Source organism: Adelges cooleyi, unplaced genomic scaffold (assembly GCF_023614345.1).
Source record: "Adelges cooleyi isolate 19-005CV unplaced genomic scaffold, UGA_ACOO_1.1 ACOO_flye_CR_arks_rails_tigmint_CR_PRNA_1, whole genome shotgun sequence".
NCBI lineage: Eukaryota > Metazoa > Arthropoda > Insecta > Hemiptera > Adelgidae > Adelges > Adelges cooleyi.
Genome location: NW_026095751.1, coordinates 4,177,404 through 4,196,246, shown reverse-complemented (window position 1 = coordinate 4,196,246; position 18,843 = coordinate 4,177,404). Strand labels below are relative to the sequence as shown.

The following is an 18,843-nucleotide window of genomic DNA, read 5'->3' as shown; positions in this document are numbered from 1 at the left end:
ACTTTGATAAAGAGAATACTAAAAAATTAGTATAAACTGTAATTTACGTTATTTTGTGATTTAATACTGTTTTTAAAATATACTTTAATTTTTCTTATCAATTAATATTTCTGTAGAATGTACAGGGTGATTGGTTAACTATGAACCAGTCAATAACTTAGAAGATATAAGACGTTGTTATTGTGTATTTTTCAGTATTCAGCACAATTTATCATAACAGAACAAGTGACTTATAAAAGTAGCTACTGAATATTAATAATTGTACTTTTATTAATCGTAGTATAAGCAGGTAACTTGTAAAAGTGAATGCTAACATATTACAAATAGTTATATCATTTATATTTCATAAATTTTTAGAATAATTATTAACTCGTTGTCAGTGTTGACTGCTAAAGCATTAAGAAAATTTCTGCCAATTTAGAACCACTTTGTATTGATATGATCAGAATGCTGTTAAAATGTACTCAAATGCCCCAAAATAGAACGTTAACACAGTGAATGCATTTTTTAACAAACAGTTATATTTTTGGTTTACTCGATTTTAACGATAAAGAAGTTTCCTTTTTCTATTTTTGACCCACCAAAGTACCAACCACATACAATTTAAAATGCATATAGATATTAATCGAGTCATCCTTGTGGTAAGGGGAGAAAGAAATCTACCAAGGTCTTCACACCTGTCGTAAAAGGCGACTAACGTGACGTAGTGCCATCCGATAAGCGGCCTTCTGACTGGTCACTTCATCTTGTGACACACCTTCCCCGGCCCGCAATTAGCACCCAGTGCTACTAGTCGGTCCGCAGTCGAAGGGGATCCCTTCGGGGCGAACCACTAAAGCCAAGGAACATCAGATATTAACCGAGTAGGTTACTCTACGAGAAAAAAGTTATTGTGATTTTAGACTAGAAAAAAAAACACATTTCAACATATCCAAAACGGTAAATTTACGACCGGTCGGTAAAATTTAATAAACAAGACAACTGTGGCATCCATAAAAGCCACCATTATAAAGACTGTAAACACGGTATACACTTTTTTATCAATATAAAAACAGCTGTAAAATTAATAGGTTTTTGGTTATGTTTATCAATGTCGATAAAATATTATCAATGTAACCACCGTGACTATATAATATATAATATTATATGGTAATCACCGTATTACAATCGTGATTGTCGAAAGTGACTTGTACACGTGTCATTGATTCATAAAAGAGGTTATAATTTCAAGTTTTATGTTAATTTCAGATATTTTATGACTTTTTCGATTTTTACGAAGTAAAACAATTCAAATAAGTACACAATGTAATTATTTATAAATTTTACATAGATGGTAGACTATTGATAAACGACTGTTCTGTTTTACACTAGTTTTGCGTTCAAGAAAAATACAAAAAGAACTATTTAAGAAAAAAAACTGTATTTTTAATTGCTGATTATAAAATGTTATAGTAAATTAATATCATTAAATTATATATTATTGAAATCGTTATGTTCTGTAGTTTTTAACAGTATATTATTTATCAATGTAACTAGTTGCGCACAGAAGATTTATGAGCACAAAAAGTTTAAATATATAGGTCTCAGAAATATGGGTGATCCATCTAACGTACGACACTCATTTTCTCTGAACTTTATGCTAAGTAGATTAATTTTTATTCAATGATTGCGATTGAATTTTATTTAATGATACATCGACACTTCTAAAACGATGTAGGTATGTACTAAATAAGTACATAGTCAAGGAAAATTCATAGCCCTTTATAGTTTGGTGGCATCTATTTCAGCCACCATCTACAGGACTTAATTTTAAAGTAACATTGATGTTCCCTTAAACAAAAATGATACAAATAAGTTGTAGAATGGTAATAGTATTCTAAAAGAACGTTTTAATGAAAAAAACAGTTCTGCCCATCTAGGGTATTTTTACAAGTGCCCTTCATAATACATGCCACAGTACGGTTTTCATAGAGGCCACTAACATATAAAGGGTTAATATATATATAGCTAATAACCATTTTTAATTATTTTTCTTAGTTGATCATAATAATTGTTTGATTTTGAATATCGAATTTTTTTTTTTTAGTTTTCAAAACGATGAGGTATTGTGTTTTTATTTTTATGATGTTTTCCGCAATGTCTCACTTTAAACGAGTAAGTATATTTGTTTTTACAAGTTTGATAAATAATTAGTTTTTTAATCGTATTCAATTGGTAGTTTGTGTTTTTATATGTTTGGCCTATTTTTTTTGTTTTGGAGTACTGTATGTTTACATATATTATTTTGAATGCTTATTTTATATATTTGTATTTTATCATCGTTGAAGTGTTCACAATGCCTTTATTTTACATATTGTAATTACATTGCTATTTTTCGTTTAATGCATGATAACTATAAGTTATCAACTAACAGTTTTAGTATCCTCTTGCTATACGAAAGCCAACAATATATAAGTAGTATTTGCTTACGCATATAATATGAGTTTAAAAATATGAAGCATATTTATTCCTTTTTCATGCTATTGACCAGTTTTATTACATATGTCTAAATTTAATAGGCAAACTGAATATGCATATTGATTGTGCTACTTTGATTGAATTCGGTGAATTAACCGAATTCAATCAAATCAAAACAATTCAAATCGAAGAAAAATAATATTTTTATAAAACATACTTTATCGTCACTAGTTTTTGATAAAATAAAAACTTTTAAACTACTATACATACTATGCGGAGTCGATATTATATCAACAACAAATAATGCAGTAAAAAACAATTTTGTGTAAAACGCGTAATAAAACATATTTATGCTACTAACCAATCTCTAAAAAAAAATTATGCGAATTGCCATTACTAAAACCTCCTTCCATTTTCTTTCCATTATTATTTATGTTGTTTCTGTTTTTATATATTTATACTCTAATTTTTAATTTATGAATTTTATTGTATACCCTCGCATTAATTAGGACAGTGAGATCAAACTCAACAAAATATACCAAAAATCCTTGCCCTTAAAAGTGTTAGAAACTGTTTCTTTTTTTTAATTTTTCAGTGTAGTTTAATATTTAATCTCTGAATATTAGAATAAATTCATTAAAGATTATTTTTAACTTAAATCATTTTAGGTAATATAATATGAAATTCATGTTCCGTCGCACAGGCTGAACCAGTGATCCGATAAGTAATCTAAAAACAGATTTGAATTCGTCTCAAAGTGTACTTGAGATCGGTCAGCGTACTTTTTTGATATCTTAATCCTACTATGTAAAAAACAAGTTTGAACATTATACAAAAATTCCAAATATGAAATCAAATTTGGAAAGGGTTAAAATTAAAAATTGAAAAAAGTACTCTGACCGATCCTAAGTAAACTGCATGGCGAATACGAATACGTTTTTAAATTGCTTATCGGATCACTGGTTCAGTCAAAAATGATGTGTTTTGACTGAAAACCCCGACTGCATGCAATCCCCTTAACATTTTAAATTAAGAATAATGTACTAACAATATTGACTGTTTCGGATAACTATTTTTGAAGTTATTGAAGTTTCAAGTTTGGGGCAGGAGGAAAGGTGGAGTGTATTTTTATTTTTATCTGCACGCATTACCCAGCCGCACTTCCCCTCCCGTCCTAACTTTTAAACTCATAATTAAATAGTTAATATATTATATACTAATGTACATAATATATGAACTAATTAATTTAGGTTTCAAAAGTTGCTATCAAAAAAACTAAATTGGGTAAAACAAAAAAAAATGTGAAAAATTGAGATCACGTTTTATAAAAACATTATAAAAAAAAAATTCAACTATTGATTAAACCTAGTGAGATATTGACTGGTTCATGATAAAATAATCACCTCTGTATGTATAAACTATACATATATTATATATTTATATATGTATATAGGTATATATAAACACTATTATGTACCCATCTGCTTGAGGTTTTTAAAAAAATTTGTGGTTTTTTTTTAAATTTCAGCATTACTGTAAAATTTAGATATTGTAGGTAAGCTATATAGGAATCAATAATTCACACTAAAAAAAAAGCTAAAAATTGAAACTGTAGTTTGTTTTATAATATTTTTTGAAATTGATACACACATATTATATTTTATTTTTTCCAATTCTGTATGTGATTTAATTTTTCAGATACATTTTTTTTAAGAAGTATTATTTCAAATTATTTAGTAGAGAAATGCTTATTTACCTATCTAGAAATAACATTATTTTATGGACTAATTAAAATATTTGTATGGGAGAGCCATAACTAAGGAAGTTTCATCTTCTGTATTAAGAAAAAAGAAAGGAATTAAAATTACTAATATTAAATAACGGTGAAGCAATGTCGACGGATGGGATGGATGGAGAGGAGTAGTGGTCTCGAAAAAGGACCTAAATGGCCTGTATATTAAGCCAATACAAATTATTGTAATTAGTGTGCTAATATACTAATAATATCGTAGAAATGGCATTATGCTCTGCCCTTCAACACCATGATTTTCGTCATTTACAAAACGTATATAATGGTTAATATATTTGAATGACCGCAAGACATCACTTCCATGACGTATGACACAAGTGCTGTCGGGTGGGGGTGAAACATCAGCACTTGTTACGGATGGTCCTCTAAGATCCGTACTCATGAACAATCCTATGAGTCGACATATGTGTTTAAAACCCATAATGTAGGTCTCCAGGTCTAAAAAAAAAAAGTTTTTAAAAGTTATCCAAATTTAGCTTGCTGCACTGAAAAAAATACATATATGGACAAACTAAAATTAAGGTTAATCTATTACCCATCTTATATCCTCACCCACGAGAAAAAGTGTATTGAGTCACAAAATGTAAATTTTACACGAGTGTGAAAAATAAAATTATTATTTATTAATGAATTGATAGTTACTAATTTCTTCTTCCTAAACCTATCAACCTCACACACTCTATCATCACCCAACTGCATTACCTGTCTTACCCTATAACATTCTCCAAAATTAAACACGATACCTTGATGCACACCAACTCTTAAACTAAAATCTTTTATTTCAACACACACACTCTTCACTCTTGTACTTGTGCCTTCATACATTTCCATACTTTCACTTACGGCACACATTTTTTTCTTTATCGTCCACCTCTGAACCTCTAATTGATAAAGAACTAACTAATTTGTTAAAATAAATAAAATTAGATGGACCCATTTAGAGCCCAAAAGTCATATATAGGCAGTGAATAGAGCGTGAAATTTAAATCTAGGTGAACCAAAAAACCGGATAATTGAAATTTTTTATTTAATACACTTTTGCTCCGAGGTACGGATATAACCTAATAAAAAACTGTAATGGTGGAATAAAAATTTAAAAAACTTGTTGAACTATGTTTGTAGTTTATTTCACTAGGAAATTAGTTAGATGATTTATATATGTAAATATTTCTACTATAAATGTATTGTGTTAACTGTAATGTTTGTTGGTCCGAATATGATTTTTTTTCCGTGTAACCACTGTTTTATTATTAGTTTATTATATACTTTTTATAATATAGATTAGTAAATTGCTTAATTGTGGTTTTAATTTAAGTCTTCTGTATTCTCCAAGATCTTTCACACTTATTAGACAGGTAACTGAAAAATTCAATAATTGTGTTAAACAAAGAATAAATAATTTTGTAAAATATTTTTATTATGGCAATTTTGTAACCTAAGTAAACACGGCGAAATTTCAAATTTGCAAATTGCATTATTCGAAAAACACACATTAAACAAACACAAAAATCGTTCATATATGTTTTTACTGGAACTAAACGTTTACATGGTGTCAAAAAATTGTTATTCGCAAAATCTATTATTTTTCAACCAAATAATATTTTATTCGACTAGTATGTTATTTAAATAAAACAACTGTTTAATGACAAATTCTATAAAGTAATCTGGCTAGTAACAGTGACCAACGTGAAGCCAAAGAAGAAACTTAAATTAATAGTAGTTTAATTAATGACAATTACATTGTGATATTTTATTATGGTAAGAAGACAACTACAATTACTGACATAGTTTTTCACTGAAAATTAAAATGCCAATAAAAATAGATATCGCAAAAAAATCTCGACTAGGGAATACAAGCCGTTCTAAACATCATTTTTAATAGTGTTTTAAATCATTACATTTTGGAAATTATGTGATTGGTACGTAAAGTTTTCTCCCATAGTTTGAGTGAACCACTGTCGTTAGAAATAGATATTACTATTACTTAGGTCAAGGTTAATTAATTTTTTTAAACTTAACCATCGATCATACGGCTCATTTATTTATTAATAAATTCTATAATTAACCAATTTTCCCAAAAAAAATAATGTTATGTTTTTAGCTTTTTTAAAAAAAAAAAAAATCCTATTTTAAGACTTTTATAAATTTTGGAACTTTTTTTTCTATCATGCAACTTAAAAATTTAAAGTTTTATACCCAAGAGACGTTTTTGTTAAAACTTTTAAAATAAAAGATCCATGAACATTAATATCCTCGACGGGAATTTATATTGAACGACCAACGTTTGCAATTCTACTTGAAGACAATATGGTCAAATCGGTTTCTTGATAGACTTCCAAATATAAAGTAGATCGTTTTTATGACCCTTAATTTACAACTTGTTTGAATATTAAAAATCGAGCTATTGACAACATTATTTTTTGTTAACTACCTATACATTTCTATATAACATTTTTAGAATAATTATTTCGTTATAATTAATTTTTGTAAGTGTTTATTTATTTTTTATTGAATTATATTTTCGACAATTTCTGTACATTTATATTTATATAAAAAATAAATTAACTATTATTATTATTATAGCTGGTATTAGGTTTTATTAAAATAATTTTTTAAAAAGAGACTAATTCTTGTTGTTTAATATTTGTAAGTTAGATATAAATTTAAGTTAATAAAATGTATATTTGTGACTTGTGTTAGTTATATTAAATGATTAAATTTATAGTACTAAGATGTGTTTACATTAAAAAAGATTTCATTATGGAAAAAAAATAAATATTTTTTTATAAAGTCATTTTTTTGTTGTATCCATTTAATGTATTTTTTTAATAATTGAGCATAACATATTTATTCAAAGCATATAAAAAAAACGGATCGAAAACGTTGTAAACTATATATTGAAACCACAGAAAACTTTTTTTTTATATCTCATTGACTAGGAATTATGATGTGTTCTTAAATCTTAAATGTTTATATGCAAAAAAAAATTGATGAACAAATCGTTATTATACGTTCAGTTTAGTGTAGTGGTTTTTGAAGTTAAAACGTGTAACGTTTTAAGTTTACAAGTTGAATGAACATAATATTTTTGTGCCTTCAGTTCAGAGAAACGGAATTTGAACGGTAAAAAATATAACTTTCAAATGAACGCTAAGTTGTTAAACGTTCAAAAACTATTACCACCAACTAATCGCAAAAAAATTATGCGTTCATTGTATTTTTAAACCTATGACGTCATACGCTTTAACTTCAAAAACCGTTACACTGAACTGAACGTATAACAACGATTTGTTGATTAAATTTTTGCAAATAAAGGTTTAACATTCAGTTCAATGTGGAGGTTTTTGAAGTTGAAACATGTTACGTTATAAGTTAAATAGTTGCAGTGAAAGTATCATTTTTTTGCGTTCAGTTGGAGGTAACAAGGTTTGAACGTTAAAATATATAGCGTTTAAATGAACGTATAGTTGTTGAACAAATATTTGTATAATGTTATGTTTAGTTTATTATCAACTTGCAATTTGAACGTTTTCATTTTAACAGTTTATTCTCGTTACGTTACGGAAACTTGGATTGATTTTAAATACATTTCGAATGACTAACTAGATTTTAAGCGCTATTTACGACTGTCGAATAAAGCGTAATTACCACCAGATTCAATCGCGACGGCCTCCAAGCCTGTAACAAAAACATAAAAATATGCAATAAATAATTGTACGATTATTGAAAATATGTATTTTATTAGATCTACGTATAACGATAACTTTAAAACTAAGATACAATAGGCTTAGTCACAATTTTGTTGTTAATTACAAGTAACATAGATATGATATTGGACTGCGTGTCATTCCAACATTGGCGTAGAAAATGTGTGTTACGATTTCGCGTCATCAACATAAAGATAAAGATTTAGTGATTGAATAATAATAATGGGTACCAGGGTACTATATAACACACTCCGTCGCTGGCGGCCACAGTACCAGGGACCCATACGTTAAGTTTGCTATAAATTTCTCAGCGCCAGGAGTGGACGATAATTGTATGAAACTCATAACATCGAAACCTTTGAAAAATTAAATTTTTTTAGGAATACGTTAAAGATTTTTAGAAAAATATTACATAACCAAGCTAAATTTGCCAGACACACTGCACTAAAATATCATTTTCTAAGAAAAAAGTATTAGGAACTTAAATAAAAAAGTTTAGAAACTGCGTTAGTTTTGCGGAACCGTAAAGCTAGAATAAATGTATTGAGCCATTATTAAAAAAGCCAAGCTTGCTTAACGCACTCAACGCTAGAATTTCATTTTATTAAGAAAAAGTACTAGAGTCCTGTGCGTAAAACGTGTTAATATACAAATAATATCTAATAAGAAAGGAATTAATGGTTGCTGCGGTCGATAAAGTTTTACGACTTTTCTATTCTTTTAATTTAATTTTCATTTCATTCCATTCATTTATTTGTGTACGCTTGTTTATTCAGTGTGAACTTTACGATTAATTAACGAGAGGTGTACCAGGAGTGACAAGCTTAAGATTACTCACATTCTTACAATTTTGTAATATAAAAACATCTTACTGAAATGTTCAATGTTTTTATTAATTGTACCTCATAATAAAACAGTCGTTATGGTTATACGGACCCGTAATGCTAAAGCATTCCCACGATTCAATGTTTTTCCGTGGAGCGGAGAAAATAACTAGATATATTTTTAATAAATATGGTCTGTGGCTATACGGATCGTTTTCAATTGAATGAAGTCGAATTCTTATGATAGTTAATTTTAGTATGGAAATTCAAACAACTATTTAAATTATTAAATTAAATTGTGAAGTCCTTACTAGCGAATTAAATATTTTAAAATCATAAAAAATTATATTGGTGAAGTAGTTTTGGATCACATCACTCTGTTGCACACAACCTTGTTTATGATTTAGTAATTTTATTCATCAACGGAATTAAGTAACTTATGTTACCCAATTAACTCATCGTTTATGAAAAGGGTCAAATTCGTTCAATTAAACCTTGTACTGTTGGTTGAACAATAAATTAAAAAAATTGATATTCATAAATTGAAATAAGTATAGCGAATGAGATATTGTTTTTAAGTACAATTAAAATAAAACTTTCAGTTTTGTAAAGTGTTTGTAAAAATATGTTGAATTTTATAATTACCTGAAGTTTCGAGTAACCGTTTTTGCAGTCGAATCTCGGATAAGAGCTCTAAAATTTAAAACAAAATTAATTTTTACATATGTCTATTGTTATGGCAAAATTAATAGGTATACATACTATGATTTTTCTCATAATTTAAAAACTAATGTAAAAGCCGTATGTAATGTATTATTAATATGAAATAGGAATTACGCGTATGTGTGTCTGGACCATAATTTCGTTCTGAAATTAAAACGGAAACATTTTATACTTGTGAATAACCAACAACTAAATGGAAATATTTTCTATTATTACCAGGTATTGCAAACATAAAAGTCAATTGCTCTGAAATTATGATTACAAAAAAAATATTTTTAAACGATATAAGACCTAATTTCATGTTTCATTATAAATTAAAGGAGGAAGTCAAGGTTTAAAATACACGTTTAATAATAGAGTAAGGAAGTTAATTTTACAAATAAATACCAAAGGATTTAAATTTAATATTTATATCTCTCATAAAAATACATAGATAAATTGTTTTTGCGATTTTTGTATCATTTCCAAAATATTTCTCCTACTAGCATACTTAATTGGTTTTGTTATATAATAATAGTTACCCATTGAGATGTTATCTTGTCCAACAAAAAAATTTATCTCGTTCCAAATGGTCTCTGAAATAAACAAATAATTGATTGAGTTAAAACAATCAAATGAAGTTTAATGCGACATAATCGCAACATTTTGTTTTAACACAAAATGTTCTGAATAGAAGTACATTTTGAGTTAAACGTGACCCATTTAATTAGTGATAAACCGTCTCGGAATTTTATTAAACAATTATTCTATAATATCTATTCTAGATTATCAATGATATTGTACAAACTAAATTAATATATAATCATATTGTTCGTGTAGGAGACTCTTTTGAGAAATATTGTTAACACAAGTTGCGTTAATTGAGCTTATTATCCTCATCAATCCTCGACTTCACCACTATTGATAATTCTTGGAGTTCTTTGGTAAAAAACATTTTTTAAAAATACAATACACACAAAGGCCACTAATTAGAACCATTTTTTACAGAGATTATAGTTCATAAATATAAATTACCTTATAGTCAGGCAAATGGCAAGTACAACAAAACCATTAAATTTATAGTATTAATAATTTTAAGTATGTCTTACTGGCTTCAATATGTACGTCAATGAGTAGGTCTGTAATAAATTATGTATAAAAAATGCAAGTCTTGAAATTAAACCAAATATTTTGTAAACGAAATATGTACTGACTTGTATTTTCAAGCTCCGATCGAAAGAAATCCATATCTGTAAGAAAGTTGAATATTTATTTTGTTTAGTTTTTTTTTAAAGTTACAACAAATACCTTGAGTAGGTACTTGTAAAAACAAATTACATACCATTAGTTGCTAAAACATTTAAAATAGTATAGAAGACTAACACATAGTTCACTTTCATTTTTGTCTGCAAATAATAATGCAAATTAAAACATGTCATAATAGACGGAGATATACTTACAATAAAATCTAAACATTTATTGTAGGGTTGCCTATGTAAACTGTTTAACTCCGTTTGGGATTATTTCTTTATCAATATATTAATGTATAACTGGATCGAACAACTACATTACAACAACATTAATAGAATAATACAAGAAAAAATAGAAATAGAATGGCAGAACATGTGGCAACAATCAAACACAAAGCTAATTGAAATAAAAAACATTATCAAAAGATGGCCAAAAAGCAGAAAAATCGAAGTCATATAAAACAGGCTCAGAATTGGACACAAAAACTTACCCATGTGTACATTTAAAAAAAAGAAAACAAGACAGTATGTCAATCCCGCGGCACCTCTATCACGGTCAAATACGTATTAACAGATGCAGAAAATACGATGACTTTAAAACAATTAACCAGCAACCTGACCATCTATGGGAAATCCTAAGACCATAATTATACCGACCTATTACCGACATATTAGAATCGAAAATTGTTAATTTATTTCACAAGATTTTTTCCAGTAAAATAACATTGTAAGGTGTCTTTGGGCAAACTTGGCTTTTTTAATAATGGATCAATAAATTTATTTTATCATTACGGTTCCGGAAAACTACCGCAAAGCAACAATTTTTCATTTAGGTCCCCAATACTTTTGTATAATAATTGGAAATTTAGTTCGGTGTGTCTGGGCAAGTTTGGCTTTGTTATATTATATTATTCTAGAAATATCGATTTACTGAGCGGGTATATACTATCGCCTATACTTGTCCTAGTGTAAACAATTATAATTCTTACCGAGTTATTACAAAACATTAGATTGTATAGAAAATGTATAACGATACTATTTTCTTAATTGTGACACATTAATGAATGAAGAAGAATTTTGTTTATTTATTAAGAGATCGGAAAGTATGGACAAAGTAATGAAAAATTTGGTAACTAGAATATATGATACATGTAGGCAAAAACCCATTTGATAAGTATATTTATTGATTTTAATACAAAATTTGTGTTTGACATAATATTTGTAACAATAAGGTAATATCATGCAAGAAAGCTCAAACGTTCAAAAAGACAAATACTGAAACATGTTACATTCAAAAAACCGTTTGTTTTTCATAAGAAATAAAAAATTATGGTAAAACTTAAAAAATTGTATTTGTAAAATTCAACAGTTCTTGTAACGGAGTAACTTAAATAATTTGTGAAGCTAACACTGTTAGCTTAACAGCCATTTGTCTTTTGTCTCCATTACTTCGAGTTCTTATACACTAAGTTAAGTGTATAGTGTGTCAACAAACACATTAAAATAAAATAAACTAAATATAAAAAAAATGTCGATATACATAAACTCCTCATTCCCTAGCGAGCGAACTCAAATTAAATCAGATTTAGAAGTAGTAGTATCAAAAATAAAATGAAAATAACCACTGATAATATGTTACATCTATATTTCCAACCAAAAAACATTTTCTTGCAATGACATCGAAAGTATTATATAGAAAATACCCTCTCTTTACACTATTGCAGGGGGATTTTAACAAAATATGGGATACCGGTAAAATACCGGACAGCTAGAAAAACGGAAATGTAGTAACGATACAAAAACCTGGGGAAAATAAATTGCATTTTAAATGTTATGGACCTATTAAATTACTTAACACCATGTGTAAAATGTTAGAAAAATTTATAAAGTTTAGATTGGTCTGGTACCTTAAGCACATACAATATTTCAGTTCTATTCAAAGTGGATTTAGGAAATATAAGTCAACTTAAAATTCTCTTAGTAAGATAAAAGATGATATAAATTTTGCTCAACAGGTTAAGCAAAAATTTGGACTAATTGGGTAGCTTAAACATAGCCAAAGCTTATAACAAAACATGGAGACACTAAATCAAAAGAGAACTATCCAAAGTAATAAACAAAGAAAAAATGTTTAAATTTGTCGAAAGTTTCCTTCAAATTAGAACATTTCAGGTCAAAGGGGAAAATTGCTGTTCGGATAAATATATTTGGGAGAATGGAGTCCCTCAAGGATCGACACTACCTGTAACTCTTTTTTTAGTTTGTGAAACAATGTATCTAATACTATCTCGGCACCAATACAGGCAACGTTATTTACCGACGACTTATATATTTCTTGTAAAAGCAAAAGAATTAAAACAGTGAGACACTTCTTACAGGATACATTAGACCAACTTTCTAATTGGACACTTAACTCAGGATTTCAATTCTCCTCCAAAAAATCAAAATGTAAAAACTTTACTAAAAATCGTAAGACTGTAAAGCTATCATTAAAAATGGCCAACAAGGAAACCGAACAAGTCACAGTAATAAAAATATTAGGTCCAACTTACAACCAAAAAAATTCATGGCTACAACATAAATCAGCTAAAAATGTATTTAAATCGAAACTTAAACTTAATCAAAATGATATCACACACCATTTTGGGTGCAGATACTTTAATTTCAAAAATAATGTACAGAGCCATTATTCGGTCCAAGATAGACTATGGAGTGATAATATTATATAAGTGTGAATCGAACTATCTTAGACAAATAGAAAGCAAACACAATAGTGGGATACGTCTCTTCTTTACACGTTCAAATTATTAAGAACAAATAACCCAACATTAAACTACAACAAATCAAGAATTTACCAAGCCATACTTTATAGAATAAACCTTGAAAATATTACTCAAATAGAATGGCATAAAACTATACCCTGGACAACCAAACAAACAATAACTGAATACTACTGGATAATCCATCGCCCGGGTGTTTTTTACACAGGTTGGATCCGATTATTTGCGTGGTTCAATAGGTAATACACTAAAGCATTCTTAAGATAAAAGCGGATAAAGTGGACTGTATAGATGGTAGGATGGCACTTACAATAATATTGAAAACGAATGCGGAATTAAAATAAGTAAAATATGTACTTAAACATAAAACACAAAACGAACAGAAAATTATTAATCAATGGGGAGAATTCTTATAAATTAATGCCACACGGCGCAGTAACCTAAAAACTTCTAAATTTATATTAACAATAAGATACTTATCGACTATTTGAAGATTTGTCTTGTAACCTATGTTCAACCCAATGATGGCCACTAGGATGACAGATATGTAGCTGACGAGTACACACACGCGAACTAGAACACGCTAAGGTGTAGGCGAGTCGCAGGGCGATTAAACTATATGTACAAGGGTGCAGGCAAATCGCATGACGATTAAAACTATACGAACGACTATTTACTAAAATAACAACATAGGACCATCGAGTAAGGTCCAAGATGACGGGATGTACACCGGCGAGCGAATAAACGACCGGTAGGCACAATGAGGAGGGCATTGTTATAAATGGGAAAATTATAAACAACTTGAGATATGCAGATGACACCGTGTTGATAGCTGGCAGCATCGAAGACCTGCAAAAGGTATTGGACAGAGTAATAACAGCTAATGAAAACTTAGGTCTACATTTAAATGCCCGAAAAACCAAATATATGATAATCGATAAAGAACAAAGCCCGATAAATGTGCTTAGACTTAACAATGTCCCCTTAGATAGAGTACATAAAATTACTTATCTTGGACAATCATTGATAGATAACTGGGATCATTCGCACGAAATAAAATGTCGTATAGAGAAAGCAAGAGCGGCTTTTATGAAAATGAGGAATATATTCTGTAGCCATCAACTAAGCATGAATCTCCGAATAAGAATGATTCGTTGCTATGTGTTTAATGTATTTTTTTATGGAGTAGAGACTTGGACTTTATCCAAAGTTCCGATCAACCGAATCCAAGCGTTCGAAATGTGGATATACCGAAGAATATTAAAAATTAGTTGGTGCGATCACATAACGAATGTCACAGTATTGGAACGAATGAACAAGAATCTGGAATTAGTGACAACAATAAAAAGGCGTAAACTTCAATACCTGGGACATTTTATGCGGCATCCAGAAAAGTATAGTTAACTACAACTAATACTACAAGGCAAAATAGTTGGAAGAAGGAGCCGTGGAAGACCTCAAATTTCTTGGATGGACAATCTCCGAGAGTGGTTCAATATATCTACGATCTCTCTATTCAGAACAGCCATTAATAGAGACCAAATAGCTAACATGATTGCCAACGTTCGATAACGAATACGGCACTCAAAGAAAGAAAGGCACAATGGTCAACGAAACATAAGATTACTGACAAAGACGAGCTGCGTTACATCAGCGTTCTCTCTCGTCCAACCGGGGGTGGTGGCACAAGCAGTGTTGCCGGTTCACCACATAATAATAAAAAGAGGGCATGTATGCTATTGTAACATTGTACCATAGCATACAATGTTACCATTTTTGAAGTTCGTTAGTATTACTTAAACAATTGCAATGATTGAAATACTAACTGCTTCAATGGTTTTCATACATGTACAGTGTGATTATTTTATCATGGGCCACTTAATATCTCACTTAGCTCAACTAATACATTTTTTTTTTCATAGTGTCTTCAAAAATGTGATCTCGATTTTCCACAACATTTTATATCTTCAACTGCTTTTAAACTTAGTTTTTTTGTTAGCAAATTTTAAAACATAAACTTTAACACATGCATTTCATTAACTTTTTAAATTGAGAATAATGTACTAAACGTTTTGACTGGTTGATAACAAGTTTTGGATTACTATTTTGAAGTACTTAAACAATAATAATAACAATATGAGTACCCAACAATTTCTGGTGATATTATTCAGTTAGTGCAAAACACTTGTTTAAAAAATACATGTTTTTTTTGTGTTCAATATGTAAACATCAAAGAGTGACTACGGCTAGAGGAGGAGCTAAAATATATATCATGTAAGTATAATATGGTATACAACTAAACAAATGCTGAAAGTCCTACACTACAATACTAAAAAACTATTTACATCTATTCTAAATACTCCGTCCCTACTGTTTTTATTCCATTATGCCTTGAACCAACTTTACTGGCTTACTAGGATAAAATCACTTTCAAATAAACGCTTTTATACGTACTATGATATGCGTAGTTGAGTGGACCAAGAACAATTTTTTTACTTCTTCTCTTGACATTATGTTCCTTGGGAGTAAAATAATATTTCCCTATTTTTTAAAATTTATAAAATTATTTATAAAGGTTGCGAGCATCAGTATACAAAAAAATTTGTTTTTTTACTTTTTTAATGTATACTTATCAATTTTAAGCAAATGTGGCTTGTATACGAAATCATCAATAGAATAAGAGGAATAAATCAGTTTTTTTTTTTTTTAAAAACTTCTATCCAACTAATTTAGGCCTTAGAATGTAAAATTTTCTAAAATATTTTTAACTTATTCCTCATTTAGTTGCAAAGAATTCCGATATACTTACATAACACATTATAATAACAATAGATCAGAAAAAAAACCAAAGAACAAGTTTTGAATATATATATATATATATATATATATATATATATATATATCTAGTTTTTTTGGTTTTTTTTTTTAAATAATTTTTTTTCTGATCTATTGTTAGAATAATGTGTTATGTTTTTGTATATAAAATTTATGTACTTCTACATAAAGATTTTTTTATTTTAAAAAATAATATCGTTTTTTGTTAATTATTTGTAAAAACAATGAACTAAAAAAAAAATATATTTGTTAAGTAACAGTATTCAAAACTTGTTTTTTGTTTTTTTTTAATCATATTTTTTTCTGATCTATTGTTAGAATAATGTGTTATGTAAGTATATCGGAATTCTTTGCAACTAAATGAGACATAAGTTAAAAATATTTTATATTCCTAAAAAAAATATTTTGGGGTACTGTTTAGAGTATAATATATATATCAATGATTTAGCATATTCCAAATTCTAAGGCCTAAATTAGTTGGATAGTAGTTTTTTTTGTAAAAAAAAAAAAAATAATGGTTTATTACTCTTTTTTTTAATGATGATTTTGTATACAAGCAACATTTGTTTAATATTGATATTTATACCTTAAAAAAATTAAAAGCTAAAAAAAAAAGGGAAATATTGTTATACCCCCCCCCAAGGAACAAAATGTCAAGAGAAGAACAAAAAAAATTATTTTTGGTCCATCCTAATGCGTAGTTATAACCAGTGTTTTGCATCATTATAATAAAAGATATATAAATAATCTTCTAGATGACAAATTATTCAAATACAAATTTTTCGTTTAAAAATGTATTTGAATAATTTTTAAAAATAGTATTTAAATTGTCAGTAAGTATTTTTTTACACCTGAAGTAGTGTCACTGGACTCAAGTCGTCCAGTTTTGTAAAAAAAAATTATTTTACTTATTGCTCATATTAATACAGATTGTAAATATTTCCAATAAAAAATAAAAATAAAACATTTTTTTAAATAAATATATTTAAAAATATTATTTAATATACATTTAGTAAATTTTGTATTTAGAAAAAATATAAACCCAGTAAATATAAGAAAACAATTTTGTATATTACTTACTAAATAATTGCAATGATAGTTATACTGGCTTCTTTAATGGTTTTTTTACGACTGATCGAATGGCTTATATTTTGTCGACCGAAACAATAAAATCTAGATGTATTTTGCAGAATTGTTTTTGCGAATTTGTTAACACTAGAAACATATGTCATTTTTGGTTTCGAGCAACTTATTTATATTTACATTACTCTGAAGCATAATACGAAGTAGAGTATAATATTACATTTACTCAATATTTTAGTAGTATGAGTAATAGTAAGGGCGGGGTCTCAGCGGAGCTCTATGTACACAATTAACTTACAAATAAATTCGTACAAACGATCGTCGCCAATGAACACGCAATATGAAAACTATGAGATTCGAATGATTTTTAACCCAAGAGAAAAATATAGAATCAAGTTTTTATAGGGGTTATAGTTTTTTTTAAACCTAAATTAGGAAAACCATTGTAATTTTAATGTGGTTAATTACATTGTATACACTCAGATACGGAAATTGAATTAATTATCCGTATTTTATCAAATTAAACATGTATATTTTTTAACTATTTCAGACAAATCTGAATTTTTTGTTGAAAATTATAGCTAATCAAAATTATTGATACTTTGTAAATTGTCAACAATTTGTTATATTTGCAATAAAACGATAACCTGGTTGAACGTTTAAACTCTTGGTATCTAATAACAACATGGTTGTTGATAAATCACAGTATGGAATTCAATTATTGTTACTATAACTAGAATATTGGTAATAATTCAAACGGTCTCTAAGTATTCCAAAATATTGTAATTGTAAAAATTAAAAGAATAGGATAGGACGTTGGGATAATGGATGTCTGTATACACTATACATACTTTAATCATTATTATTACTCTAATATGTGTTATGATATTATATTATTTTGTACGTACCTTGATTCTGGTGCAGCGATGATCTCGGAGTAGCAGCTTTGTTAATTTAGTTGTATATTATACCATTTAGTTTTGGTTATCTCCTCTCAGGCTGCTTGACAACTAGTAGGGGTACTACACAAAACTCGTTTGCTAGTTAGATCTATTTGGTTATCCTATTCCAAGGCTACATATCCTAATGAAGACTGGTATACTACCCCGCTCAAAGACGACTACACAGATTGTCCTTTCTTTACTAAACACTTTATAATGACTATTTAATTATTTAAAGTATCCAATTCTTATCGAGAACACCCAACTCATTGGCAATCAATGAAATTAAATTTCTGAGCTGCATTCGCTTCCCAAGAAATGAAGTGAACCAGGATAACTATAACCGGACTATTTTAGGATAATTAAACTATAATAAAATAAATAAATAATAGACGAACACTTTGTTTCTATTGATAAATCTTTACACTAATACACCGAGTTAAGCTATAGATAT

The 18,843-nt window shown here is 28.2% G+C and overlaps 1 protein-coding gene across 1 annotated transcript; it reads right to left on the bottom strand.

The window, feature by feature from the left end:
• Positions 1-4,245: 4,245 nt before the first annotated feature.
• LOC126835161 (uncharacterized) lies at positions 4,246-18,371 on the bottom strand. The gene is made up of 11 exons (XM_050567477.1): positions 18,357-18,371; positions 10,843-10,906; positions 10,715-10,750; positions 10,610-10,639; positions 10,043-10,096; positions 9,738-9,767; positions 9,636-9,665; positions 9,444-9,491; positions 7,916-7,945; positions 5,534-5,626; positions 4,246-4,705 (listed from the first exon to the last, which is right to left on the bottom strand). Exons 2-11 carry the CDS (start codon positions 10,898-10,900, stop codon positions 4,455-4,457), a joined length of 660 nt encoding a protein of 219 aa, XP_050423434.1. The 5' UTR covers positions 10,901-10,906; positions 18,357-18,371; the 3' UTR covers positions 4,246-4,454.
• Positions 18,372-18,843: the final 472 nt, after the last annotated feature.